The 25,942-nt window shown below is 47.1% G+C and overlaps 1 protein-coding gene across 3 annotated transcripts; it reads left to right on the forward strand.

Moving 5' to 3' along the window:
• The first annotated feature begins 1,982 nt into the window (after positions 1-1,982).
• POP1 (POP1 ribonuclease P/MRP subunit) lies at positions 1,983-25,738 on the forward strand. 3 transcript variants are annotated; one of them, XM_076067270.1, is made up of 16 exons: positions 1,983-2,244; positions 6,894-7,091; positions 8,171-8,323; positions 8,834-9,009; positions 9,649-9,897; positions 10,156-10,243; positions 12,019-12,215; positions 12,832-13,235; positions 15,311-15,434; positions 17,333-17,435; positions 18,819-18,953; positions 20,727-20,842; positions 21,504-21,695; positions 22,424-22,578; positions 23,028-23,510; positions 23,620-25,738. In XM_076067270.1, exons 2-16 carry the CDS (start codon positions 6,938-6,940, stop codon positions 24,353-24,355), a joined length of 3,465 nt encoding a protein of 1,154 aa, XP_075923385.1. In that variant the 5' UTR covers positions 1,983-2,244; positions 6,894-6,937; the 3' UTR covers positions 24,356-25,738. The 3 variants fall into 3 exon arrangements, with proteins under 3 accessions (XP_075923385.1, XP_032810682.2, XP_075923386.1); XM_032954791.2 differs by having other exon boundaries at positions 1,983-2,186; XM_076067271.1 differs by having other exon boundaries at positions 1,984-2,186; positions 15,311-15,404.
• The last annotated feature ends 204 nt before the right edge of the window (positions 25,739-25,942 follow it).

The raw sequence follows: 25,942 nt of genomic DNA on the forward strand, positions 1-25,942 counted from the left end.
AGAATGAGAGAATTGCGTGAATAAGGTAAGAATGAGAGGTGTGAGTTATTGAGGTAAGAATGATATATCATTAATGAGAGGTATTATATGGGTCTTTCGGTAAAGCCACGTAGATAGAAAAGCAATAAGTCAAGATTAATGAGAGGATTAAGTGATTGAATGAGCGAGGAATGAGAGTAATTTACCTCACAAACTTTTTTTATCTCACAATTCATCTTATTTGCATTATGAAATTCAACAAGTAGACCTTAAATCGCTCATGTGCTTTGTAAAATCCAATAATTTGCTGAACAAAACGTGTTTACATGAGAACATTAGTGAGCAAATGAGGGATATATGACTGAATGAAGGATTGAGAGGTTTGAGTGAGGGAGGAATGAGAGATTGGGGGAGTATGAATGAGAGGCATGATGAATGAATGAGTTGAATGAGTGACTTGATGAGAGATACACGAGTAATATTCTTGGTTCTTTCGGTAAAGTCACGTAGAAGGGAAACAATAAAATAATAAAAATATAAAACAATAAAATTCTCACGAAGCTTTAAATCAAAATTTATACACGAGTAAGTGAAGGAATGAGGAAGAAATTGTGACAGTTACATTTATTGGTGTGATGGAGTTCTGTGGTATCGTGGTAAGTGGTGTAATGAAATGGTGTGGTAAGGGGCCGCCCATAAATGACGTCATGAGATTTTTTACCCCCCCCCCCCCATCGTCACACGGTGTCACAAAAAGACAGAAACCCCCTCAATTATGACGTCATAAAGCTCTGCCCCCCCCCCCCCAAAGAAAAAAAGCTTCAAATCGCTTTAAACAATTGTAATTGTAGTGCGTATTTAATGTGACGCTGCACTCTGATGTTGTAAGAGAAAATATTTATGAAAAAGTCAATTTAATTAAGCAGAACGTGTTGTCCATATTTATTTAAAGTTGCGCATTTTGATGTGACGTCACATTTCTCACCCCCCCCCCCCTTCGTCACACATCGTCACAAATGCCTGACCCCCCCCCCCAGGTGCGTGACGTCATTAATTGACGGCCTCTTATGTACACAAGTGGTGTAGTGTGTACTATAGTGGTGTACTGTAGGATGTCGATTAGTCGTATGGTGCGGTGCAGGGTGTAATGTTGTGGTCTAGTCGTGCAGTGAGGTGGTGCAAAATGCAATTATGTAATGGTGTGGGTGAGGTGTTCAGGTGTGTCTGGTGAGGGTCAGGAGGATGAATGGTGAGTGGCGTCAGGTGTGTGGTGAGTATGTCTACTGAGTGGTGAGGTGTTTAGATGTGTCTGGTGAGGGTCAGGAGGATGAGTGGTGAGTGGCGTCAGGTGTGTGGTGAGTATGTCTACCGAGTGGTGAGGTGTTCAGGTGTGTCTGGTGAGGGTCAGGAGGGTGAGTGGTGAGTGGCGTCTGGTGTGTGGTGAGTATGTCTACTGAGTGGTGAGGTGTTCAGATGTGTCTGGTGAGGGTCAGGAGGGTGAGTGGTGAGTGGCGTCAGGTGTGTGGTGAGTATGTCTACTGAGTGGTGAGGTGTTTAGATGTGTCTGGTGAGGGTCAGGAGGGTGAATGGTGAGTGATGTCAGGTGTGTGGTGAGTATGTCTTCTAAGTGGTGAGGTGTTCAGATGTGGCTGGTGAGGGTCCGGAGGGTGAGTGGTGAGTGATGTAAGGTGTGTGGTGAGTATGTCTACTGAGTGGTGAGGTGTTCAGGTGTGTCTGGTGAGGGTCAGGAGGGTGAATGGTGAGTGGTGTCAGGTGTGTGGTGAGTATGTCTACCGAGTGGTGAGGTGTTCAGGTAAGTCTGGTGAGGGTCAGGAGGGTGAATGGTGAGTGGTGTGTGTTGAGTATCTGCCACGGTGGCAGGGGAGTTCGTGTCAGGTGTTCCGATGAGCGTTGAAAGGCGTCAACAGAGGCTGGGGGTGCAGCCAATGGGGGTGAGAAGCGAGTCCGGAGAGACGAGTTAAGAGGTGGGTGGGTGGGGGGAAGCATAACCCCGCCCTTCGAGTTTCAAATCCGAGTCATTTACGAAACGCGTTGCTGGTGTCTGCCGCTGCGGTTTGACCGCGCCGGCCTCTGTAACACGTGCGCGCACTGCGGCCCGGCGCGCCGTGCGCGTTGGGGAACGTGGAAAGAGAGAGGTCCCTGCATCCTGACACCGCGCGCCACCATCGCCTCGCCCCTCGTCTAAGGTGCGATCACAAATTGCGGTTGGCTGAAACGTTAGACAAGCTACGTCGTTCAACACGGGTTCGTGCTGTTTGTTTGAACCCGCTCGCGAGAGTGGCTGAACTCGCGACTCTGCTAGTCGAGCGCATGCGTTTGGAATGAGGGCTTCTGACCAGGCCGCGCTATGTCAGGTCGAGTTCTTTTCGTGTTATTAACGCGAGCATGGTTGGTAATCGTAGCTGAGTGTCATTCTAGTCGTAGATGGTGCAGTATAACTGTAGTTAATAATAGTCGCACTGTAGGTGTCTAGGAGCAATTACTAGTGTACTGTACTGTAATTTGCTTTGGTGGTGATTCAGCATATATTCAGACGCTGAATATAAACACAGACGTGCTTTATATATCGTAGCCTCCCCCACATGATACTTTATAAGCACGTGTTGCTTATATGAGAATGTCATTCTATCCAGGTTATGCTTTAGGATTTGCGATTGTTTTACTGGTGTAGAAATACTGCAGTTGCCATTGTAATATTTCAGTGCTGTAGTTTGTGTAGAAGTGGTTGCTTCATTGGAAACCTCATTTGCCAGTAACAAAATATGATAATTGTTTTTTTACCTGCAACAAAACTGACACCTTTTTTACAAGGAGTCATGTTTACATTGACCACAATACCTGCGGTCGTAACGCAAACAAAAAAACAACTCTGATAATGTATGCACTTGTTTTTTGTTTGCGTTCCGACCGCAGGTATTGTGGTCAATGTAAACATGACTCCTTGTAAAAAAGGTGTCAGTTTTGTTGCCAGTTAAAAGGGTAAAAAAACAATTATCATATTTTGTTACTGGCAAATGAGGTTTCCAATGGTGTAAATGCTTAACCCGAGCTCTCATACTCTGATGGTGCATTGTCTTTGAGTTGTGCGCCTTTTGGCGTCTTCTGGTCCAACACCATGTGAGACGAGGCTCTAAAGAAAGCTGTCTCGGGTGTGGACCAATCAATTTCAAGGACAGTGCCACATACATTATCAGAGTTGTTTTTTGTTTGCGTTCCGACCGCAGGTATTGTGGTCAATGTAAACATGACACCTTGAAAAAAAGGTGTCAGTTTTGTTGGCAGATAAAAGGGTAAAAAAAAACAATTATCAAGTAGTTGCTTGTTTAGTGATTGCAGTCAATGGTCATGTGGCGATCGTGTAGTGGTTAAGTAGCAGTCGTTGCTCGTTCAGCAGCATATAGAGTACCGATGTAGTGGTACACCAATTGTCAGTGGAATCGTATCTTCAAGTGTATTAGTTGCCGTTGTATATTTGGCAGTGGAGCAGAAGTTGACGTGCCACAGCATAGGCCGGGGTCGTCTGTATCGGTTGCTTTGCTTTTTGTAAAACAATTACGAATGCGATTTTTTTTATTTACCCTTTAGAACCACGAGCAATGCAGTCGCATATTTTTCAAATTGTGACAAATACTTTAACTTAAAAATACTTTAACTTAAAACAAAACGCTTTGGAGCCAATTGAAAAACGAGTTGCTTTTGCAAGTGGGAATTGACGAGAATGGTTAAAATACAACAAATGCAATTTACAGGTATAAACATATAAAACATTAACCCACCCAACCATTTCGATTTAAAGCTTTCGTGACTGCAAGGATTCATCTTCTTTGGTTTTACGCTAAGTTGCCACCTAGCAACATCAGCAAAGATGAACGCTTTGAATTATCTCAGTTAAAAAAGAGAGATGATATTGTCGTCCTCTCAGCCGACAAGGGCAATGCCACTGTCATCATGGACAAAACAGAATATAACAACAAAATTCAAGAACTACTCAACGATGGCAGCTATACAAGAATAAAAAGAGATCCCACCAACAGCCTGGTTACCAAAACGAACAAAATCATCTCTGATTCAACAGCATTAATTGATCAGACCAAACAGTTCTCGTTGAAACCCTCTGCTGCCAGACCACCAAGATTATATGGCCTTCCAAAGATACACAAAGAAGATACACCCCTTCGTCCCATCGTCTCTACTATCAACTCCCCCACCTATAAACTGGCACGTTTTCTTGCTGATATACTGCGACCTTTCACTGGAAAAACCACCTCTGCGGTACTAAATTCTACTCGCCTGGTATCGACAATCAAAGGCATTTCCTTGTCGCCAGACGACCTGCTTGTCAGTTTTGATGTGGTGTCCTTGTTCACCAAAGTCCCGGTACCTGACACCATCGCTATCATTGAAGACCTGGTTCATCAAGGACTGCATACTGATGTACCCCCCCTGGTGAGACATTGCTTAACCAACACATACTTCACCTGGAATGGAACTTTCTACAACAAACTGAGGGCACCCCAATGGGCTCCCCCCTATCTCCGGTTGTAGCCAACGTATTCATGGAAAAATTTGAAACTGACGCCATCCAGACTGCTACTCTACGCCCGACCTTATGGAAGAGGTACGTGAATGACACTTTTGTCATCTGGCCACATGGCCAACTTGCTCTAGACCAATTCTGCGACCACATCAATTCCATACACCCAGCCATCAGATTTACCATGGAGGTCGAAAAAGATGGCAAACTATCGTTTTTGGATGTCTTAATTAAAAGGAGACATGATGGTTCAATGAGCCACTCTGTCTACAGGAAAGCTACCCATGCAGATGCTTACTTGAAACCGGATTCCCACCACCATCCATCCCAGAAGAACTCCCTCATCAAGACTCTATACCATAGAGCCCAATGCATTTCCGACCAGGAACACATTACCAGTGAACTCAAGCACGTACACCAGGCTCTCAGGGCTAATGGTTACTCCGACTACACAATCCGCAAAGCCATCACTCCAGTCATGAAGAAGGATCCTCTTGTGGAGCCACTCAAAACCATCACCTTACCCTACATTGCAGGGGTCACTAAAAAGATCTCCAAAATCCTGAATAAACACAAGATCCAGGTCCGATTCAACACAGTACATAAAATCCGTGATCTGGTTCCATCTGTAAAAGATGCTGTTCCAGACATACAGTACCCGGGCGTTTACAAACTAAAGTGCCTCTGTGGTAGTAGCTACATTGGAGAAACCAAATGACATATCTCGGACCGCATCCGCGAACATAAAGCAGACTTGAAACACGGTAGAACGAACTCCTCTGCCGTGGTAGATCACTGTTATAATTCAGTGGGCTCACATGACATTGACTTCTCCAAGACGGAGGTTATTTGCAAACCAACCGGCTACCATGAGAGATTCGTTCATGAGGCCATTCACATACAAGCACAGAGACAATTTCAACCGAGAAGATGGATTCTGGCTTAGTAACCATTGGAAAGATGTTTTAAACCATTTCCGTTCTTAATTAATTGTATTTTACGATGACCTTCAGACCGCAGCTCTTTCGCTGGCATTGACTCTTAATACCTCTCACACCACGGTTAATGGTATGGTTTACAACATGGAGTATAACAGCGCCTCGCAGCTGTCTCTCTCTCCCTCCTCTGTTCCGACCATGGATGAACTCGTCCGTCTGAACGGGGCTCGTAGCTTTCCGTGGTGCTAAAGTTGAGGGTAAGAATCTACCCATTTTTTCGCCATATAGCATTGTGATATATAACGGCTTATTGTTGGTAGCTTAGCTGATTGGAGAATATATAGAGTTTATTGGTAACATTGAGGTAATTTATAATTTAGTTTTTTTATTGGTTTACTATATAGTATTCATTATATAGTGTAGTGTATACCCAGTTACTGTTAATAGCTCAGATGTGTAGGCCTTGACTTTAACATAGCCATTTCTGTGACCAGTCACAAGCTAATCACTCAGTTATTTCAATGCTAAATTCTCCTGCTTGATTTGTACTAGGTGCCTCTGTAGATGTGTAGGCTTTGACTTTAACATAACTACTTCTATGACCAGTCACAAGCTAATCCCTCAGTTATTTCAATGCTAAATTCTCCTGTTTGATTTGTCCTAGGTGCCTCTGTGAATGTGTATGCTTTGACTTTAACATAGCCATTTCTGTGACCAGTCACAAGCTAATCACTCAGCTATTTCAATGCGAAATTCTATGCTAATTCCTTTGTCAAGGGGTGCCTCTGTGGATGTGTTTTTTTTTACTTTAACATAGCCATTTCTGTGACCAGTCACAAGCTAATCACTCAGCTATTTCAATGCGCAATTATATGCTAATTCCTTTGTCAAGGCGCTCTGTTTCTTCTCACACAGCTTAAAGGTCGCAGTCTGAGCTTAGCTGTGTTCGCTTCAGCGCTGTCCTCCAGACAGTCTCATCCCTTCACCTGATGAAGGCCGCTTGTGTTGTGGCCGAAACGTCATGATAATTTTATTGTGTTATTTTATTTTATCAATTTATTATTTTATTCTCATTCTACGTGACTTTACCGAAAGAACCAAAGAAGACCACCCAACCATACCAAAGTATTAAAAGGATCACAATTTTGACACGAAGTATATCCGGTAAAATGTCATTAAATAGCGAATGTAGCCGCCCACGTCAAATTCAAAAGACACGTTTTGCGAGCACGGAAAAACGAAACTTTTTAAAAAATTTTTACCAGATCAGGCCCACTGAGATATATAAACCCTTTTCAGAAGCGACCTGGGCACAAATGACAGCTCAAATAAGTGGCTTAGGTTTGGCGAGCGAGCAGGGAAGAGAAACCGCCTCCGTCATTTCGCCCGTGTGATTAAATATCCTCCGGTGTGATTTACAGGAAGGAGTTGTGTTCCTTGCGGTTCTTGGAGGACTCTTGAATTCATGGAGGGGAGGTCCCGCGGAGCAGGCGCTCAAGGGAGAGGAGGTGGGCGGCGACAAGCAAAGAAGAGGGAACGCATCATGCGCCATCAGCCGAAGAACGTGGTCTTTCCAGCAGTGGAGGGGGGTGCTGCTGATGAACGTAAAGATGACAATGGTGAGTTGTATTCATGCCAACAACTGGGATTAATGTGCGTGTATATGACATGATTTATGTATAACATAATTTAACATTTTAAGACGTATAACGCTGGCTTTTCGTCTGGTGATGCTGGTTGTAATTACTGGGGAAACGTCTATCTCGAATGTAGATGTGGGTTTACACTCCAACACGCCGGTGTGCTGAACTAGTAGCAAATTGGCATGTTTTGTTTATGTGACAAACCTTACTAATTGGCGCTGTCGGGTGGTGGCAGGTTTAACGGCACATTTGTATTTCCGTGATCTAGCCCAAAAACCTATATTATGAACATGATTTAAGTTCTTTCTTGTCATGATAGCACAATTGTTCTTAGTGAGAACTTGTATATATGTGTATTCTGTAGTTTGACCCCAGGTATTGATTTAAAATGCACTGCTTAATTCGGCTTCATGTGGTTCAAATGGTATAATGGTTAAATTTGCTCATGTCGCTGTAATTAAACCTTTCACTGTTGCTTTTTAAGCAGATCATCAAACTCCAAATGTCTGCGATTGGCACTCATGCACTTGCTTTAATCACAGCACACGCTTTAATAAAAATAATCGTGGATAACTCACGGGTATTAGGAGCAATTTATTGCACAAATCCTCTTAGTTGAACAAATGCGAGTATTAGGAAGCGAATTCGCTCTATGCTATTGGTAAAATTACGGATGATATAATCGCAGATATGAAAAAAATAGGGCATTAGTTTTTACAGACTCTAGAGCTGGTACGGATAATTGTCGTCGTGGGTAATAGGGCCACAGATAAGAGGAGCTCTTATATATACACACACACACACACACGTATATTTACATCATATCATACTAAACAAGAAAAACATGTTTTGCTGGCTGGCCAATCGCCACCCAGTGCGCATTCTCACTGTCCATGCGCCACCCAGCGCACAGGGGAGGGGCAGTGCCGGTAACAATTAAACAAATGCATCCCAAACATAGTAATTGTGGTTTCTTGCATTACTAGCTACGAATGCTAAAGAAGCATCTGCATTTGCGCAGTGTGTCAAGTGACTTGTCTGCGTGGGCTGTGCAGGTGGCATTTCCTTCCCAGCAGCAGTGGCACCTTTCACACCGTGGTGTCAGGAGCAGGAGCACAGCGTTGATGCTGGTCCTGAGGGAGCGCAGAGGCAGGACACTGACAAAAGCTGGGCTCTGGGACTTCAGCAGCTGCCCGATGTTCTCACAGGTACTTTATTTTAATATATCCGAATGAACTTACGCACTTGTGGTAAACGAGTGGTTTGAGACAACCTCATAACATTGGACCAAGTGTATTACACTGCACAGACAATGTTGAAAAGTAACACGGTGTCACCAACATCACTTGTATTCTATATCAAAATACGAAGCCTTGAATTGCCCCATCAGCCCTGCAATTACTTGCTCACGCCACTGCTGGCAGAAGGGAGCTCAAAAGAGCCCCAAAAGAGGGTATTTGGCCTACTCTTCCACCTGGCCAGACATCTTGACTGTGCACTATGCATTTATACTGGTGGGTGGACACAGGGGGCATTTAAGACCCTTTCCCATTGTTTCAACTGCCGCACAAGTTCAATTCGATCTCCCGGCGACCTCTGGATCGCAAGTCCAGCGTGCTAACCGTTAAATTACCGCAGCATCCGTTAGCCTCCCCCACACAATTAGCCAATGGCGCAACGGAGCGGTGAGCGTTTTGTCCTTGCGGCCACCTGCGCAGCGGAGTCGATGGCCCAGGCACGCGCCGCGGAGATGCTGGCCATGCTGCAGGCGGTGAAGAGGAAGAGCTCGGTGCGACGAGTCTTCCAGACGCTGCCCACGCACATGCGGCGCCGCGCCATGAGCCACAACGTCAAGCGGCTACCACGCTGCCTTCGCGACGCCGCCAAGAGGGAGGTGCGACGACTCGCAGCGAGAGACCCCCTCGCCACGTTCACTCGCACACCGCCTGTACGCCCTACGCACAGCTACACGTGCTCGGCGCCCTGCCTGTGTGTACGGAACGCGCAAGCACTCGCTCGCTACCAGCTCTTTACCATATACGCGTATCCATGCATACACATATAACAATTGAGCGCTCGCACAACCAACTACACCGCGCACACACAAAATATGTACACGTATGTCGAACACACAAACACGTACACCATAATAAGCATTTACTATATGCACGCATAGCATACGTCTGTAGACCAACACACTGGCGCTTACACCACTGGCTGTGCATACCATATAACCATTTATACAGCATTGGGAAGTCACTTAAAATACTGTAGTCAATTAAATTAAATGAGTTTTAGCTTTTATTTCTTTTTTTTTGTCACAGTCGGCGTTTCTAATTCGTTTGTCACGGCAGGTAATATGCAACGATCTAATGCTTTAACCCTTGGACACTGTTGCTGTTCATTATCAAATGTACTCTTCTCAAACGTTGGTAATCGGCATTTCACACAAATGGCGCCCGCGGATTGCGTAAATCGACGGGGAGCACCGTCGTACCTCTCTCGTGCTACGGCGCCTCCCCCCACGCCGCAGATGGATGAATCCAGTGCCAAGGCGAAGGTGGTGCCCAAGTGCCGCTCGCGTAAGGCGCGGCGCCGCCACGGCAGCCTGCTGCTCGACTACAACCGGCGGCAGCGGCGCCACGTCTGGCTCGAGACGCACGTCTGGCACGCCAAGCGCTTCCGCGTGGCCGAGCGCTGGGGCTACCGGCTTGGCTTGCAGCCCACCACCAAGACATACCGCAGCGCCTACCGCGCCATGGCCCAGCGCTGCCTCCTACAGGTTCGCCGCGCGCCCGGCCCTCGGGGTCCGACGTCTCCGTCTCCGTCTCTCGCGTTCTCTCCGCCGTTACGTTTTTATCCGGGTGGGTGACGCAGAGGCCAGAGTGCTCAATTCATCCAGAGCCATTCCAGTGTGTTACATCTCTGCAGGTTGATAAAATAGGTACCGCTTCATGGGAAGTCAGGACTCTCTGTATTTTAATCTCAATCTGCAGAGCATTGTGAAGCCACTGTAGTGATTGTGATGTATCCCATACAGGATGTGTCTTACTACTGCTGTCTGGAGCTCAAGGGCAAGCAGGAGGTGCTCCTGGGAGTTTTATCCACGCTTTGCAGCCCAGAGACAGGTAAACCAAACTTTTGGAATGGTGAACATTTCCCAATTGCTGAAAAATGTGAATAGTTATCATATGAGTGGTTGGATGCTGCCAAGGTACTGAGAGCAGAAGCTATCCCTCGGCCATTGTCAATGCCCATTGACTTACTAGATGCATGTGTAATTTGCTAGTAAATTGTAAAGGTTGGTGTTCATAGAACAGCTGATATAGTTTCAGGTATCGCTTGTTATACAGTGAGGGAAAAAAGTATTTGATCCCCTGCTGATTTTGTACGTTTGCCCACTGACAAAGAAATGATCAGTCTATAATTTTAATGGTAAGTTTATTTGAACAGTGAGAGACAGAATAACAACAAAAAAATCCAGAAAAACGCATGTCATTTTTTTAAATTGATTTGCATTTTAATGAGGGAAATAAGTATTTGACCCCTCTGCAAAACATGACTTAGTACTTGGTGGCAAAACCCTTGCTGGCAATCACAAAGGTCAGACGTTTCTTGTAGTTGGCCACCAGGTTTGCACACATCTCAGGAGGGATTTTGTCCCACTCCTCTTCAAGTCATTAAGGTTTCGAGGCTGACGTTTGGCAACTCGAACCTTCAGCTCCCTCAACAGATTTTCTATGGGATTAAGATCTGGAGACTGGCTAGGCCACTCCAGGACCTTAATGTGCTTCTTCTTGAGCCACTCCTTTGTTGCCTTGGCCGTGTGTTTTGGGTCATTGTCATGCTGGAATACCCATCCACGACCCATTTTCAATGCCCTGGCTGAGGGAAGGAGGTTCTCACCCAAGATTTGACGGTACATGGCCCCGCCCATCGTCCCTTTGATGCGGTTTCCACCTCCATGTTTGACGGTGGGGATGGTGTTCTTGGGGTCATAAGCAGCATTCCTCCTCCTCCAAACATGGCGAGTTGAGTTGATGCCAAAGAGCTTCATTTTGGTCTCATCTGACCACAACACTTTCACCCAGTTGTCCTCTGAATCATTCAGATGTTCATTGGCAAACTTCAGACGGGCATGTATATGTGCTTTCTTGAGCAGGGGGATCTTGCGGCACTGCAGGATTTCAGTCCTTCACGGCGTGTGTTACCAATTGTTTTCTTGGTGACTATGGTCCCAGCTGCCTTGAGATCATTAACAAGATCCTCCCGTGTAGTTCTGGGCTGATTCCTTACAGTTCTCATGATCATTGCAACTCCACGAGGTGAGATCTTGCATGGAGCCCCAGGCCGAGGGAGATTGACAGTTATTTTGTGTTCCATTTGCGAATAATCGCACGAACTGTTGTCACCTTCTCACCAAGCCGCTTGGCAATGGTCTTGTAGCCCATTCCAGCCTTGTGTAGGTCTACAATATTCTCCCTGACATCCTTGGAGAGCTCTTTGGTCTTGGCCATGGTGGAGAGTTTGGAATCTGATTGATTGATTGCTTCTGTGGACAGGTGTCTTTTATACAGGTAACAAGCTGAGATTAGGAGCACTCCCTTTAAGAGTGTGCTCCTAATCTCAGCTCGTTACCTGTATAAAAGACACATGGGAGCCAGAAATCTTTCTGATTGATAGGGGGTCAAATACTTATTTCCCTCATTAAAATGAAAATAAATTTATAAAAAATTTGAAATGCGTCAAAATACTTTTTTCCCCTCACTGTATATGTTGTCTTTCATTATGTCGTGAAATCTTACCCACATGAATTAGAAGTGTCTGTGGGTGGCTTTGTGTTCTACCAATCATCTGGCCCAATGATGTAGGTTTATTTTGTTCATTCAAATTTTTTTATCAGGCACTTCTTTTGATGGGGTGGATTACCTCAGTGGACAAAGGCAGGGGTCCTTGGTGATGTACAGAGCAAATGGCTTTCCCACCCAACCGCTGGGTCCTGTCACCTTTTTATGGCGGCCATTGCAAATGCCTGATGAACGAGAGATGAATACGGAGCACCGGCAGCTATGGATCTGGGTCCATCCTGCCATGAAAAATGTAAGCACTTTTTGTTAAAACGTGTTTACAATGTTACACGCACTTTTGACATTTACCACAAATTAGGCACTGTCGCAGTCAAAAATACAAAATTGTCAATATATATGGGATGTCTCTTTGAAAGTAAGTTTCATTGAAAAAGTTTGACTTATTAATGAATGAAGTCGTTGGTTGGGCACATACAAACTGAATGCACCATCACTATCCCAGCATGGATGAACAACTCGGTTTGTTTCGGGACATCCGACACTGCGGTATTGTCTCACCACCTGTTCCTTGTCAAGAACGATGGAATTTTTTTCCCCATGTAATTTAGAGTTATGATTGTTTGACATGCTAAAAAAATGCATGTGAAGTATGAGAAACGTATGTTTGAAATCGTGCAATTGCCCTCGTACTGAAGCTGAGTGGGGCTGTGGCAGCAACCTTGACTCATCATTCTTGTGGGGGTCAATAAATTTAGTACTACTTTGAGGTGTGTCTTTTAGTGACGAGAATGGCCCTCACGAGGTATGAATGTGAAATTTCCACCACATTCTGAAGGCCACCAACACTCCTTTGTGCATGGAGACATTTCCCTATTGACCTTTACAGCTATTTTTTTTTTTCTTTGCAGGAGGTATTGTCCGAGCTGAAGGAGAATTTCAAATGCTTAGAGCCAGTGTTGGAGCCACCAGACCTCAAAGTGGCTCCTCCAACACAGACTCCAGGTGTCACCGGCCCAGCGGAGGGCACTCGGTCATCCGCTGAAGCCTCCGGCATACAAGCGGCATCCGCACCGCAGCGAGCGCAGCTCGGCGAGACCTCCGCCGCCCGTAAAAGCGAAATGAAAGCTGCGCTGCCGGAGGCTGCGCGCGGTGCCAGAAGGGGCAAAGCGAGCGGGACGCGGAAGCGGCGGGCGGAGGACGGTGAGCAGCAGCAGCCCGGAGCGCCTCCGGCGAAGCGCATTTACGGTGACGGAACCCGCGGTCCACATGAGCCCAGGAGCTGGTCGTCGGTCTCCACAGGGACTGTTCTCACGTGAGATGTCCCCCCCTCCCTTCTCCTTTGCGCCCCTACGAACTTCGATTTGCACGGTTGGCTTTGTACGTCATGAAGAAAGTTCAACATGCATACGAAGGGCAAACAAGGGCTCTTGCATGCAGTCGTCGCTCATGACATTAAAAACATTCCATTTCATTTTTTTTTTTATCAACAATTGTATCACTTGTATTTTCAGTCATATGATGAGATCAAGATATGTCTTTCTCAACTCAAATGTCACGTCACGACAGAATGGCCCCCAGAAGATGACATTACAGGAACTTCTTCTCGAGTCACTTCATTAGGCCTCGCATAAAATGCTAGACGACGCACCTGCTCTGTGTCGCGTAGAATGTCGTAGATCGCTAAATTACCTTGTTTAATCCTAAGAGGTATAGTATGCAAATTCCGCATTAAGTGAAAACCTATTCTTCTTTGGTTCTTTCGGTAAAGTCACGTAGAATGAGAATGAAATAAGAAATTGATAAAATAAAATTCTCACGACGTTTCGGCCACAACACAAGCGGCCTTCATCAGGTGAAGGGACGAGACTATCTGGAGGACAGCGCTGGAGCGAACACAGCGCTGTCCTCCAAGGGACGAGACTGTCTGGAGGACAGCACTGTGTTCGCTCCAGCGCTGTCCTCCAGACAGTCTCGTCCCTTCACCTGATGAAGGCCGCTTGTGTTGTGGCCGAAACATCGTGATAATTTTATTGTGTTATTTTATTTTATCAATTTATTATTTTATTCTCATTCTACGTGACTTTACCGAAAGAACCAAAGAAGATGAATCCTTGCAGTCACGAAAGCTTTAAATCGAAATGAAAACCTATTTTTATTGAGCAGGCATTGTTATTGCGTTGGTACAGTTCATTCACGACGCTTGAGACCCTGATTTAATCACAAGACGCTGCCTTGATTCTAGCCATCCGCTTAGTGTTATAACAGATAGCCCTCTCAGTTGTGGGCTACTTTGGATTTACAACTCTCAGGTACAATATGCGGGTGGAAAAAAAATTATTATTCTTAAAGGTAACGTGTAGTTGTCCGTCCCCGAGCTTTTGCCAGACCAATGGTTTCATGAAGCTGAACAAAGTTGATGTGCTCCAATGGGGGATATATCGTAACGAAGCGACTGTCATATCCCAGCCCATCACTGGGAGGTGAAAGTCTGCTATGATGAAAACCAAGTAGTAATTGATTCATTTATTGACTCAAAATCCTGCTGTTAGGAGTTGCAAAGCACTTTGTTGTAAGCTCTTGAAGTGGGTCAACTGCATGCATTTTTTATTCCGTAAAGTTGAACTCATAATAATCGCCTAACATTTCAACATTCGGGTTACATCGTGACCACATTGAAACTGTAAATCCTGAATTTGGAGTTCCTTAGATCGCAAGCTGGAGCTACAAGCTACCACCAGCGAGGGGGGGGGGGGTCCATTACACGTGGCGTACACCCCGTGGCAAGCGTGTGGCATTGGTGGTGCGTGTTTAAGTGGCTGACGAGTAAAAGGCGCAGGTAATATCCCACGTGGCGTGATGTTATACAGGTTACAGCCATCTGTTTTGTAAGAGCCTTAGGAAGAACGTCCGCTGAAGGTGTAGTATATAAGCCGTTGTGCGCTTATCCAGGTGCAGGTGGCGATACACATGTCATCGTGACTTGGAAGCAGGTTTGTCAAATGACTAGGGGATAAGGAGACCCCATGTATGAGTTGTGCCCCCACATTCTTGGCAATGAGGTGCTCTTAGGGGGCAGCAATCACTTCGATTCTGACGCAGGTACAGAGTTTGAGTCGTAATGCTGTATTGACCCTGTAGTAAACCCGACAGACGTTTCATTTTAATATCATAGTGTTATGTAATGTTACATCACATTGTTACTGTGAAGTTTATTTCTCCTTAATGAAGCTGCATACTTGTCAGACAGCCAGGGTAGGGTATATGTCTGCCAGTTAAGATCGGTTTGTTGTCTTGGTTCCTCGAAAGGGTGACTTATTCACGGTTCTGAAATCAAACACTTGTGGTACATTTTAATTCATACGTGCATTCACCTGTGTGGGTTTGCAGTGACCTGACAATGGAGATGGTGAGGTTTCAGCTGATCGGTCCTCGCTCCGGATTTATACTGACACACGCTCTCCGGCCTGCAGACGTTCACCACGTAAGATCCACGTGTCCTGCACGAGATGAGGTATCCATTCGGATCTCTATCAGCAGTTTATTTTTTGTGCGGGAGAATGGTCCACTGAAGCGGATACCAAAGAGGTCCATTCAGGTGACTTCTGTTCCACACGGTAGGGGGCAGAACCTTCCAATCCACCCTGCCGCTGGGAGTAATGGTCAACGCAGGACAGTAAAACCAATATATTTTTTTTTTATTCTAAGAGCTGGCATTTGACCAGATTAACTGCAGAACCAAATTGAATGTGGTGTTTTTTTGTGCATTCATTGGTGTGCAGGCTGACACCATAAAATCATTAAAGGCAGCTCCTAAGATTAGTTCCCAAGATCTTAGTGGTCCCAGATCAACGCTCTGATCTCTGCGCCACCTAGCCACTTCAAGATCCGCTCTTAAATGACTGCTCTTCGACATTGCAGCCCAGTGCAGTTTGGTGTTGCCCAGGATCACACTACTCGTGTATGACTTGACACTGCACGGTCATTGTGATGAGCGATGCCTAAAGGAAGAATACACGTTTAAATAAAATGTCCAGGGTGTGGGGACGTTAAACAGACTTATAGTGCCATCGAGATGAGATAAAAGGCATGATTCACGTACAAATGTTCCTTTTTGTCTCACTTTTGGTGAAAGAGTGCTGATGGTTACATTGCCAACGACAGGCAAACCGCCAAGGCATTGTGTTACGGACACTTTGTCAAGATGTGAATGTGGCCTCAATAAGTCAGTGTTCGCTCTCACGAGCAGCGGAGTGGTTCTCACACCCGATAGTGGTCCTGATGATCCGGTAGTGAAAATTCACGTATCCACGGCTAGCACAAGCTTGTCGACTGGTTTATTGAACTTGCAAGGATGACGGAGGCCGAGTTGACCCAGTCCAGGATTAGATTTTTCAACCTCTTCGATTTTGAGTTTCATGCTTTCGCTGCTGCACCGCTCGGTCAAATGAATTGCCGGCTGTAGTGGCGCACGCCCGTGTCCGGTGCTATTGGAGGCAAAGATTGATGCTTCCTGCAGGTTAGTGAAACTCACAAACGCGATGAAAGACGAGGTGGCCGGGAGATGTTCTCTCGTGCATTGTCGGTTATTCTGCAGCTGCTCCAGTTGCCTTCCACATGCAAAACACGCCGTCACGGAATCGTTAAAGCTTCCCAACGCAGACTCTCCTGAAAAATTGTTGACCATTTTTGAGGTTTCCTGCACAAATAAATGACATATAAAATGTACACTGCCAGACGTATGGGCCTTTCAGATGAATATTTACCACATTGTTATTTTAAACAAGGTGACCTAAATCTTGTCAGCAAGGTATGGCCCATAGGACATTATTACTGCATACACTGATATGGGCAGAACCTTGCCTTGAACATTATTGGGCCTAGTGGTGTGGCTTGTTTGACCAATGCTACTTTACGATTGCATCACCCAAATATTAAGGGCGAGAAGAATTTTCCAATGAAGCTAAAATGTTTTATATAATTTGCCCACTGTGTGGTATTAACCCTACATTGTTGATAAATGGTTTCACATCAGCGTACTTGGTGTCATTGAATGTGTAGGCCAACCCTTAGCTGATGAGACTTGGTGGAGTTGTAACCAATTAACTGTTTTTTTTTGTAAACCAGACTTTATTTAGACTGGAAGAATCCAATGAGCTATGGAGCCATTTTTTTTACAGATACCTTGAAGGCTCGTAGGCCAGTGGATTAAATGCTAATTGAATTTGATTGAAGATATCTAACTTTCCCAAGTTGGATACATTTGAACGTGTGGATTGAAGATGAAGGCCAGTTCAAGGTTGAAAGCACTAATTGTGTTTACCGCATCAGAGAGACTCAGAAGGATGCATTTCTAAACGGATGTCACACTTTGTTGCTATGGCATGACACATTGTTTGTGTTGTTGTTTAGTCTGAAGGCCAGGGCAAGACTTCATGGTGGCTGAAAGTGTGCAGCGAGCCATCGCACGTCTTGCAGCATGAGAATCAGGGACAAATCTTCCAGCTTCTAGCCGGTACACTGCAGCAGCATGCTACACCGTTACCATACACGGCGGTTTATAATAACCCTGTATTCATTCCTGATGAAACACTACAAATGGGATGGCATGATGAGGTTTTTGACTGTTGTAAACTCTTCACTACTTAATACACGTATAGTCATGTGCTAATATAATACTGGATGAGGGACCTTCCTATGCTGTGGATGTCGTGGGGGTTATTTGGTTATACTTCACCACGCTGAGCACTGCTGGGTGGTGAAGGCCGGCAGCATAGATATCGGAGAGTAGACGTGCAGTCCAACAATGGATTTTGCTGCAATGCTTTTTTGCTGCCCACGATGTAGCCCCGCAGCCTATAACACCTGCTGTGCTGAGTGGTCACCCATCCAAGCACCATACAGGCTTTGGCCTGCTTAGCTTTCAAAATTTTACGAGATTGGCAGCATTCTGCGTGATCTGGTCATCGGGTCTTAATATTTATGCTGTGCTTTACACGGCAACACCTCTCAAGACTCCAATAGCTTTTACACTCGTAATTGCCAAGTTAAGGATTCATTCCACACACATTTTTACTTAAAACCAACAGACGCATGTAATGTGTCAAAGCTCGGCTTGCAATTCGAATGGTGAACACGGGAAAGGCAGACTTTGTTTCCCCGCTGAGGTCCTAGTCTTGGGGGAAAAAAATCCGCAGTCATTGCATTACCCATTGGTGACAGCAGGAGTGCCAAGTCATCACCGTGTGAAGTCAGGTTTCACCACTGCAGAATTTCCGCCTGGCTGCGCCGGATAGTGCCCTGCTGCTGCTGCTGCGTCGTGGTCAACGCACTGTGCTACGAACCCGCGTGACCCGACTTTGATTTCCACTCGTGACTAATAAGTGGCGAGTGTTTTAACCAGTCTCGGGGCCTCCACTCGATTGACTCGGCCTCATCCGAGTACCTGGTGTGATTTGTAAACAATCAGCACTGGTGAGACCAAGGCAGCTGGTTATAGTGAAAGCCTCACCACTCCCTTGTATACCATACTGGCCTTAATAGATGCTCGCCAACAGCACTCGCTCCAACAGCCTGTTTAAGGCTATTCAGGTTTCCCTCGCTTTATGCAGTAGATGCGTTCTAAAAAAGGAGCGCACAAAGCGAAACCGAATGACAGCAGCCCGCTGAGTAGCGCATACAGTACATGCACGTTGTTGGCCCACCTCTGACCGCACAGCCGCATGAGAGTGAATTCAACCCGCAGAGTGCATTTTGGGTAGAAATCGCTTAGCCGCATTTACGCGAAATTTCACGAACCGAGCCTGCATATATAAAACGAGGGAAACCTGTACCTGGGATGTTAGTTTTGTGCATGACTGCTGCGAGTGACTTCTGTCACTGCCGCCCTCCCGCCCAGGGTTGGGCAGTGCCTCGGACGTGCCTCCAGGGTGCGTGCTGGGCCTGACGGTGGGCGACCCACGCCTCGATCTCCCCAACAAGCGGACGATACCTGTGGACCCCAGCATCCCTCCTGCGAGTGGTGGCGCCGCAGGTGGTGCATTGTGGCTGGTGGTTGAGTGTGGGCTCATCCGATCGTCATCATCAATATCAATGCCGTCATCATCTGTAGAAAATTTAACCGAGCGTAGGGATATCCTGAAGTGTTTGCTGAACCGCGGGATGTGCATGCCTGGCTTCTAGGTATTCAGCGGAGTTACTCGGCATGTAGTGATTAGATTTATTCTCGTGATTAGGGATTGTAAATTTGGCAACTTGATTTGTTTGACGGTGTCAGGTGCTCTTAATTGGCATTATACCTTCACGATCTACCCCAAAATTAACAAGTTACAAATGATAATATTGGTCAGGAAAGCTTACTTGTGAGATACATTTTTTTTAGTATTGATTGCTGTCGGCCAACATTTTCCCCGACAGGTTAATCCCGAGACTCGCTGTGCCTATGTTTTGTGTTTTGAAGCGTTGCTTGTTCGATGCTCTATTTTCCCCGTCCTCTCCGGTTGCACTCTCTGTCTGCTGTCAGCATGGCTGGTGGAGGGGGGGGAGCTCTGATGCACAACTTCACAAACATTGCACAAAGCACCCTCTGTGGTCTCGTGCTCGGTGGGAGCCTCAGCTGATCCATGCTGGATGTTCCAGGTTCAAGTCCTGGCGAGACCCCCCTACACCAACACTCCTTACTCAAAGCACGCGCCACTCTCTTTGTCCACGGCAAAGGCGAAAGTTCCTCTTAATGCTCAGCACACTCCAATAACTCCTGCACTCGCGATACCCGCACACCCTTGTCACACACGTGTGCTTGTTCCTTCGCTGCAGCCCTTAACGTGTGCTATTCTGATGCTGTTCCTGTTCATTCTTCTGTGTTTGTAATGTTAATTTTTAGCTCCGTCTTTTAATGAGACGAGTTGATATATATTGGCCAAGGTGTGATGGTGGCAGAAGGTCTTGCATATACAGCACACCACCAGATTGAATGGTATGGAGAGGAAACCATTTGTAAGCCATCTAGCAATGTAGTGGTGCTCATTATTGTGTAGTGTTCACAAAGTCTTATGAACCACTGATAACCACTGCGGATAATGTAGAGGGCTGGCTATCCTCTGCACTGACAGATGGGTATTGTGGGGAACTGTGATGCTATTGGCTGTAGTCTGGCTCTGTTGTGCTGAGCTTAAATATGAGGGCACTGTGCCGTGCAGAGGCCACGGAGAGTTAAACTTCCAATAAATAATGCACAGAACCATTTAAAACCCATTGAAAATGTCTTCACGTTGGTGGAAGAGCAGTCTCAGTGAAGCATAATAATTCCCAAGCAGTGAGCTGTATCTGCCCACTCACTAATGGCTACGAAAAAAAAAATAGCAGGTATTTTTTTTTGCTTGATTCAGTCTATTATTGATTTAGGAATAAATTATTTATTTTTCTATAGTCACGTGACAGCCCACAATAGGGCAAGGCATCTAGTGTGAAAAAAATGTCTACGAAAGTGATTTCAGAAGTACTTCTGTGTTCATATTTGAGTTCTGAGTAGGTAATATATCATGTCACTACATGAGGCTTATTAGGGCATAACCTGAATGTAATTGGTGATAAAAACAAATATATATGTATGCAAAAGTGTTAATAATTAGTGTGTGGTGCTGGCTTGTGATTGGTTGGCTGTCCTCATCTTTAAAACAACCAATACATAGCTTTGAAGACAGGGGACGAGGACTCTGGAGTGGGGTGTTTGTGCGTGTGTGTGTGTGCGCGTGTGTGTGCGTGCGCGCGTGTGCGCGACGGTGTTTTATGTCCCGCCCCTCGCCAGCTTGCAACAACGAAGCGAACGTGCTGGCGAGGAGCCTGCAGGAGGGACACGCGCAGAGCTGGATCTGGGACCGCTCCGTCCGCGATGAGGTCACGGAGACTAAGATCCCAGAGCAGGTATGGCCACACGCTCGGCTCGAGCAGGCAGATGCCGCAGCCTGAGCGCATGCAAGAGCAGTGGCGGCCAACATCTCCCACGACGGCACCTTTCACCTGCCCACGTGTTCTCCTACCTACGCACAGGTTTTATATCGAAGTAATCAGTTGAACAATGACATTTCAGTTGCACACAAAGCAAACACCTAAGACGTGTGGTTAGCACTTCGTAATAGTTAATTATTTATCACGTAATATTTACACTTTTAAGACTTAAAGTCGCTGACTGTCACCATGAAGTGAAGGGGGAAGACTGCAGAGATGTTTCTGACACGTGACCATGCATCATGCGAGCGCCGCCTTTGCGTGCATTGTCTTGAATGTCCCCTGGGGTACAGGGTACCACAGGTTGAGAACCGCTACTTTAGATAATTCACTACGAACCACCACCTGGTTATTCAATGCTCTAACAATGGGGGGGGGGGGGGGGGGGGGGGCGGGGGCGGGGGAGATGTGGGTGGTTAGCTCAAGTGTCTAATGCCCGTGTTGAACCACTTAAGCCAGTGTGACCGGGATCCTTATAATTTCGAGGACCAAAAAAAAAAAGTACGTGAACAATGAATAACTCAAAAGTGCTGCTGTTGTAAAGTCGCCGTGCCCCTGTTGTGCCACCTCCGCTCAGGAGCTGAATCGCATGCGCCACAAGGCCCTGGTGCCGGGCACTCGTCTCAACCTGGGCGCCAGAGAGTCGAGCATTCCCGCGCTGCTGCTTCAGCATCCAGGCCGGCAGGCGGGGGCCGGGCTTGCGGGATGGGGGGTGGCGTGGGACCTGGTGCTGCCCAAGGCGTGGGGCATGGCCTTCTGGATCCCGCTGGTGAGTGCGCCCAGCGGGTTGGCCGTGCTGCTTTGCTGCACTTGTGCGCTTTTTAAAGCGGCGCTGGGGAAGCGTGGCACATGGTGCCGATGTTTGACCCATGGCCATTCCGCACAGCCCGTGACCACGTGTGAAACACCAAGAACCCGAGTCCCATTTTTGAAACGGTCGACCAAAAATGATACGTTTCCTTCACTGTGAGCATTTCAGCCATACTGCTCAACTCCAAGAAGGGAATATACCTGGCAAAAAAAATGTTTCAAATTTTATTGGCCCCAAGTCACTTCTATTGGAAGGACCTCTTTATACTTTGTCAACGCACAAGTTATTTTTCAATTTGTTAATAGATAACACTGAGGTGTGCGGGTTAAGTTGTGGCCCACCAAAAGTATTTCAATGCCCTTATTGGCCCTCGTTAAGCAAGAGGCTCTTCACCCCTATTTTGATGAATGTGTGTCTGCGTTGGCACAGTAGGGGGCACAGGTGGTGCATCTGCCAGTCATCTCAGTCAGTCGACCCACGGCACCTGGGTCTGTCCCGTGACCTGCCAGCGGGGTCGTTCGACACTTCACGTGGCCTTCAAGTGCGCGTAGCCTGGCACAAGCGGCGCGGTGACGTCACCGCCACTTGGTGGCGAATGGCGGCTGTTGATGTTGTCGTGACTGCTTTAACGGCAGCGTTGCTTCTCCGGTGCGGCCCTGCCTGCGGCGGGGGGGGGGATGGGGCAGGTGTACCGCGGCGTTGTGGTCGGGGGCCTCCGCGAGGCGGAGCGGCACTCGCAGTACCAGGGGGCGCCTCACTTCCCCCGTGATTTCCCGGACTGCCCCGCCGGCTCGCGCCACGACGCCGAGAGCAAGGAGGCGGCGATCGCCAAGTTCAAACGGTGGGAACACGCCGGCGGTCGGCGGCTGCGCGAGCCTCGTTGACTCGCGACTTTACGTTTCCTCTGTGTGTTTGCCTTGTTGATTTTGACGCTCCGCCGCACAACTGCACGGCTCGTTATCGCTCGTTGTCACGGCTTTCATACATGCGTCTTTGTGTATGTATGTGGCACCGAAGTCTTGTCTTTGTTGTCCTTGCCCCCGCATCTCCCGATTCACATGGTTGGTTACGAACGGTGCGAAAGAAGTTCATTATACATACGCGAGCTATATCGGCGGCCTGAATTAATTTCTCAAGTTTATGATTCAAAGCCAAGAGCATCTCCGTCGCCTTGTTTACAGAAGCAATTGAGACTCTTGCTTCGCAAAGGTTGCGTTCCTCGGCAAAATGCAATTTGATAAAGACTTTGCGTTACATAGCTCCTATTGACTTGACATCACTCACACACAGGTACCCACCAGCCAAGAGGCCAAACTACGTGAAGCTGGCAATGCCTACGCCCTTCCACTTCCCGTGGGAACTGCTGGTGCACGAGTGGGAGCTCATGGGCACGGAGTCGAGTGTGGAGGACGAGGAGAAACCCGAGGCGGAATCTGTCATGGAGATGGAGTCTCCCTCTATCGACCCAAATTATGGAGCCTCGTTTCTGGGCCAGACAAAGTCTGAGCTCACAGAGGAGGCTTCTGAAGGAGAAGCGGAAGAGACTCGGGAAACCTCCAAAGTCTCTGGGAAAGAGCAGCGGGCAGAGGTGAGGGGGGGTGGCACGGCAGGAGAGGAGATCACGGCGGGAGAACTCGTGTCGGTGGATGGGGAGCCAAGCTCGGAGCGCGTGGAGCCCGGATGTGAGACGGGCGATGGCAGAGATCGCGTGGAACAAGAGCAAAAGATGGAGTTGCCTTCGGAAGTCACAAGCGAACCATTCTATGTGATCAGGTATGTTTTTAATTAGCCGGGAGTGATAGTTGTCAATCTTCGTGAATGCCACGGTTTTTCCTTGACGTTTGCATCACTTGTTGTACTTTGCATTACTTTTGTCATGCAGGAGCACGAGTGTGCTGACGCAGCTCGCCCACTGGTGCCGCTCCCTTCCTCCTGCCACGGGGGCGGCCCTGGCGCAGCAGCCCCTGACGACAGCCCTGACGCTGGCGATGTCGCGCGGCCATCCGCGTGCGCTGCTCTGGGTGCGTGTCGACCCGCTCCAGCGCGGCTCCCCGGAGCCTCACGCCACCGTCGCCGTGCCCGACCCCGCCGACCTGGACCTCCTGCGCCGCAACCCAGCCTTCACGGGGCCCCTGGAGCCCAGGCGGCGCGACGCTTTCCGGCTGACGAGGGCGGAGCGCAGGGCGGTGGGGCTGAGCCGGCGGAAGCGGCGCCTCTCTGGTGGGGGCACGGAGGGCGGAGGGGAGGATCGTGGCGGTGATGGTGGTGTCGATGACGATGTTGCCGATGTTAGCAAGAAGGCCGACTGGATCCTAGGGCTGTACCCGGAGCCCGTGGGTTCCATGGCGTCGGCGTGCTCGCGCCCCACGCTCGGCTTCCTGACGCAGGGTGACTTCTCCATGGCTGTTGGCCACGGCCGAGGGTTCGGGTTTGTGAGCCTCGCTGGGCTCCTGCGGACACTGCTACAGCAGCAGCTACAGCAGCAGCTACAGCAGCAGGACAAGGCTGCGTCACTACCATCTCCACCACACACTTCGCAACCTCAGGGAGTTCTGCTGCTCACACGCAACGTGAACTCCCTGCAGTACCGTTTTGTCCGGGTGAGCATAGACGTTTAGAGTTTACCTCCACCAGGCCCAATTAATTCTGCCAAATGGCGTTACAGATGCAGGCAGCCCAGTGGTGCAGAGATTTGAGCACCCTATTAAAACTCTTATGGCTGCGAGTTCAAATCGCAATTTGGGTCAACTGGACTCATTACCACCAATGAGTTGAGAAATTGTAGAATTGAGGTTATCCTGTGGATTGACTGGTCCACTGCATATGAATGAGTTTTGCACCTGATTAGGGCCACCAACACTCTTTGGCAGGTAGTCTGCTCACTACAGCATCTTTACTATTGAGGTTCATTGAACATCGCCCCCTGCTGCAAAAACTTGGCAGGACCCTCATGAAAGTCTTGAGACCTTAAGGATTTTCTGGGTGAACTAGTGCATATGAAATAAATGAATGAACCTGGTTCCTAGAAACGTTTATTGCACATGGGTTGAGCCTCATCTATTCCAGTCAAGTATTTTGCCTCTATACAGCAGTGGAATGGAACTGTGCCTGTTTGATTTGTAAACATTTAATTGGTTCTTTCAGTAAAGTCACGTAGAATGGAAATAAAATAATAAAAATAAAACAAAATAAAATTCTCGCGACGTTTCGGCCACAACACAAGTAGCCTTCTTCAGGTGAAGGAATAGAACTGTCGGGATGACAGCTGCCAAGCTTAGCAGTGTTCATTGAAGCGCTGTCGTCCCAACAGTTATGTTCCTTCACCTGAAGGCTACTTGTGTTGTGGCCGAAACGTCGTGAGAATTTTATTTTATTATGTTTTTATTTTATTTCCATTCTACGCGACTTTACCGAAAGAGCCAAGAAGGTTAATCCCTGCAGTCGCGAAAGCTTTAAATTGAAATTGTAAACGTTTGTTCATCAAATAATCTGAGATTTAACTGTAAACCAGCTGCACTTAATTGCAGGAGAGTGGTCAATTCCTTTGCAATGGGCGAGTGTTCCCAATAAGGGCAGCAGATATTTTAATTGTGCAAAAAAATCTAAATTTTTAATCAAGGAGTTTACAACAATGGAGTATTAAATGCATATTACATGTGAATGTTAAGCTGCTTTAATATGAATATCACTTGGAATCGGTGTTTAATTGGCTGGAATTTAAAAGGAATGCAACAGCACCCCCCTACTTTCTTTGACATTTGCTTGTGCTCTTCCTGCAATGACTTCACATTTCACAACTGCCAACTCTCTGGCTTGAGAGGCCATTGCTATAATAGCATGCTTCTGTAATATTTCAGTTTTTCCCATGACTGAAAATGTACAATGTGTGCAAGTGCTGGAACAAAGCTAAAAGTTTCGTGGTCGTCTTATTTGATTAAAGTTTCCTATTTGTCATTACTTGGAGCGCAATATATTAAATGTCAACTGGCTTCTCAAAGCAACGAGCGCACGCATATGGGCATTCAATAATTCATTAGTTTGAAACCATTTCTTTCTGTGGATATGCATGAAGGCCTCTGCAGGTATTTGTTTCCTTTCAAACATGTCCCTGGCCAGAATGATTTGCCCACGATCAATAAGATATTTTGCTTGGCAGTTTGGGGTCCCGTACCTGGCGTTCTCTCAAAAGCATTTTGTAAATGTAG

This window comes from Petromyzon marinus, chromosome 15, assembly GCF_048934315.1.
Source record: "Petromyzon marinus isolate PM22_M1 ecotype Great Lakes invasive population chromosome 15, UKy_Petmar_22M1.pri1.0, whole genome shotgun sequence".
NCBI classification, from domain to species: Eukaryota; Metazoa; Chordata; class Hyperoartia; order Petromyzontiformes; family Petromyzontidae; genus Petromyzon; species Petromyzon marinus.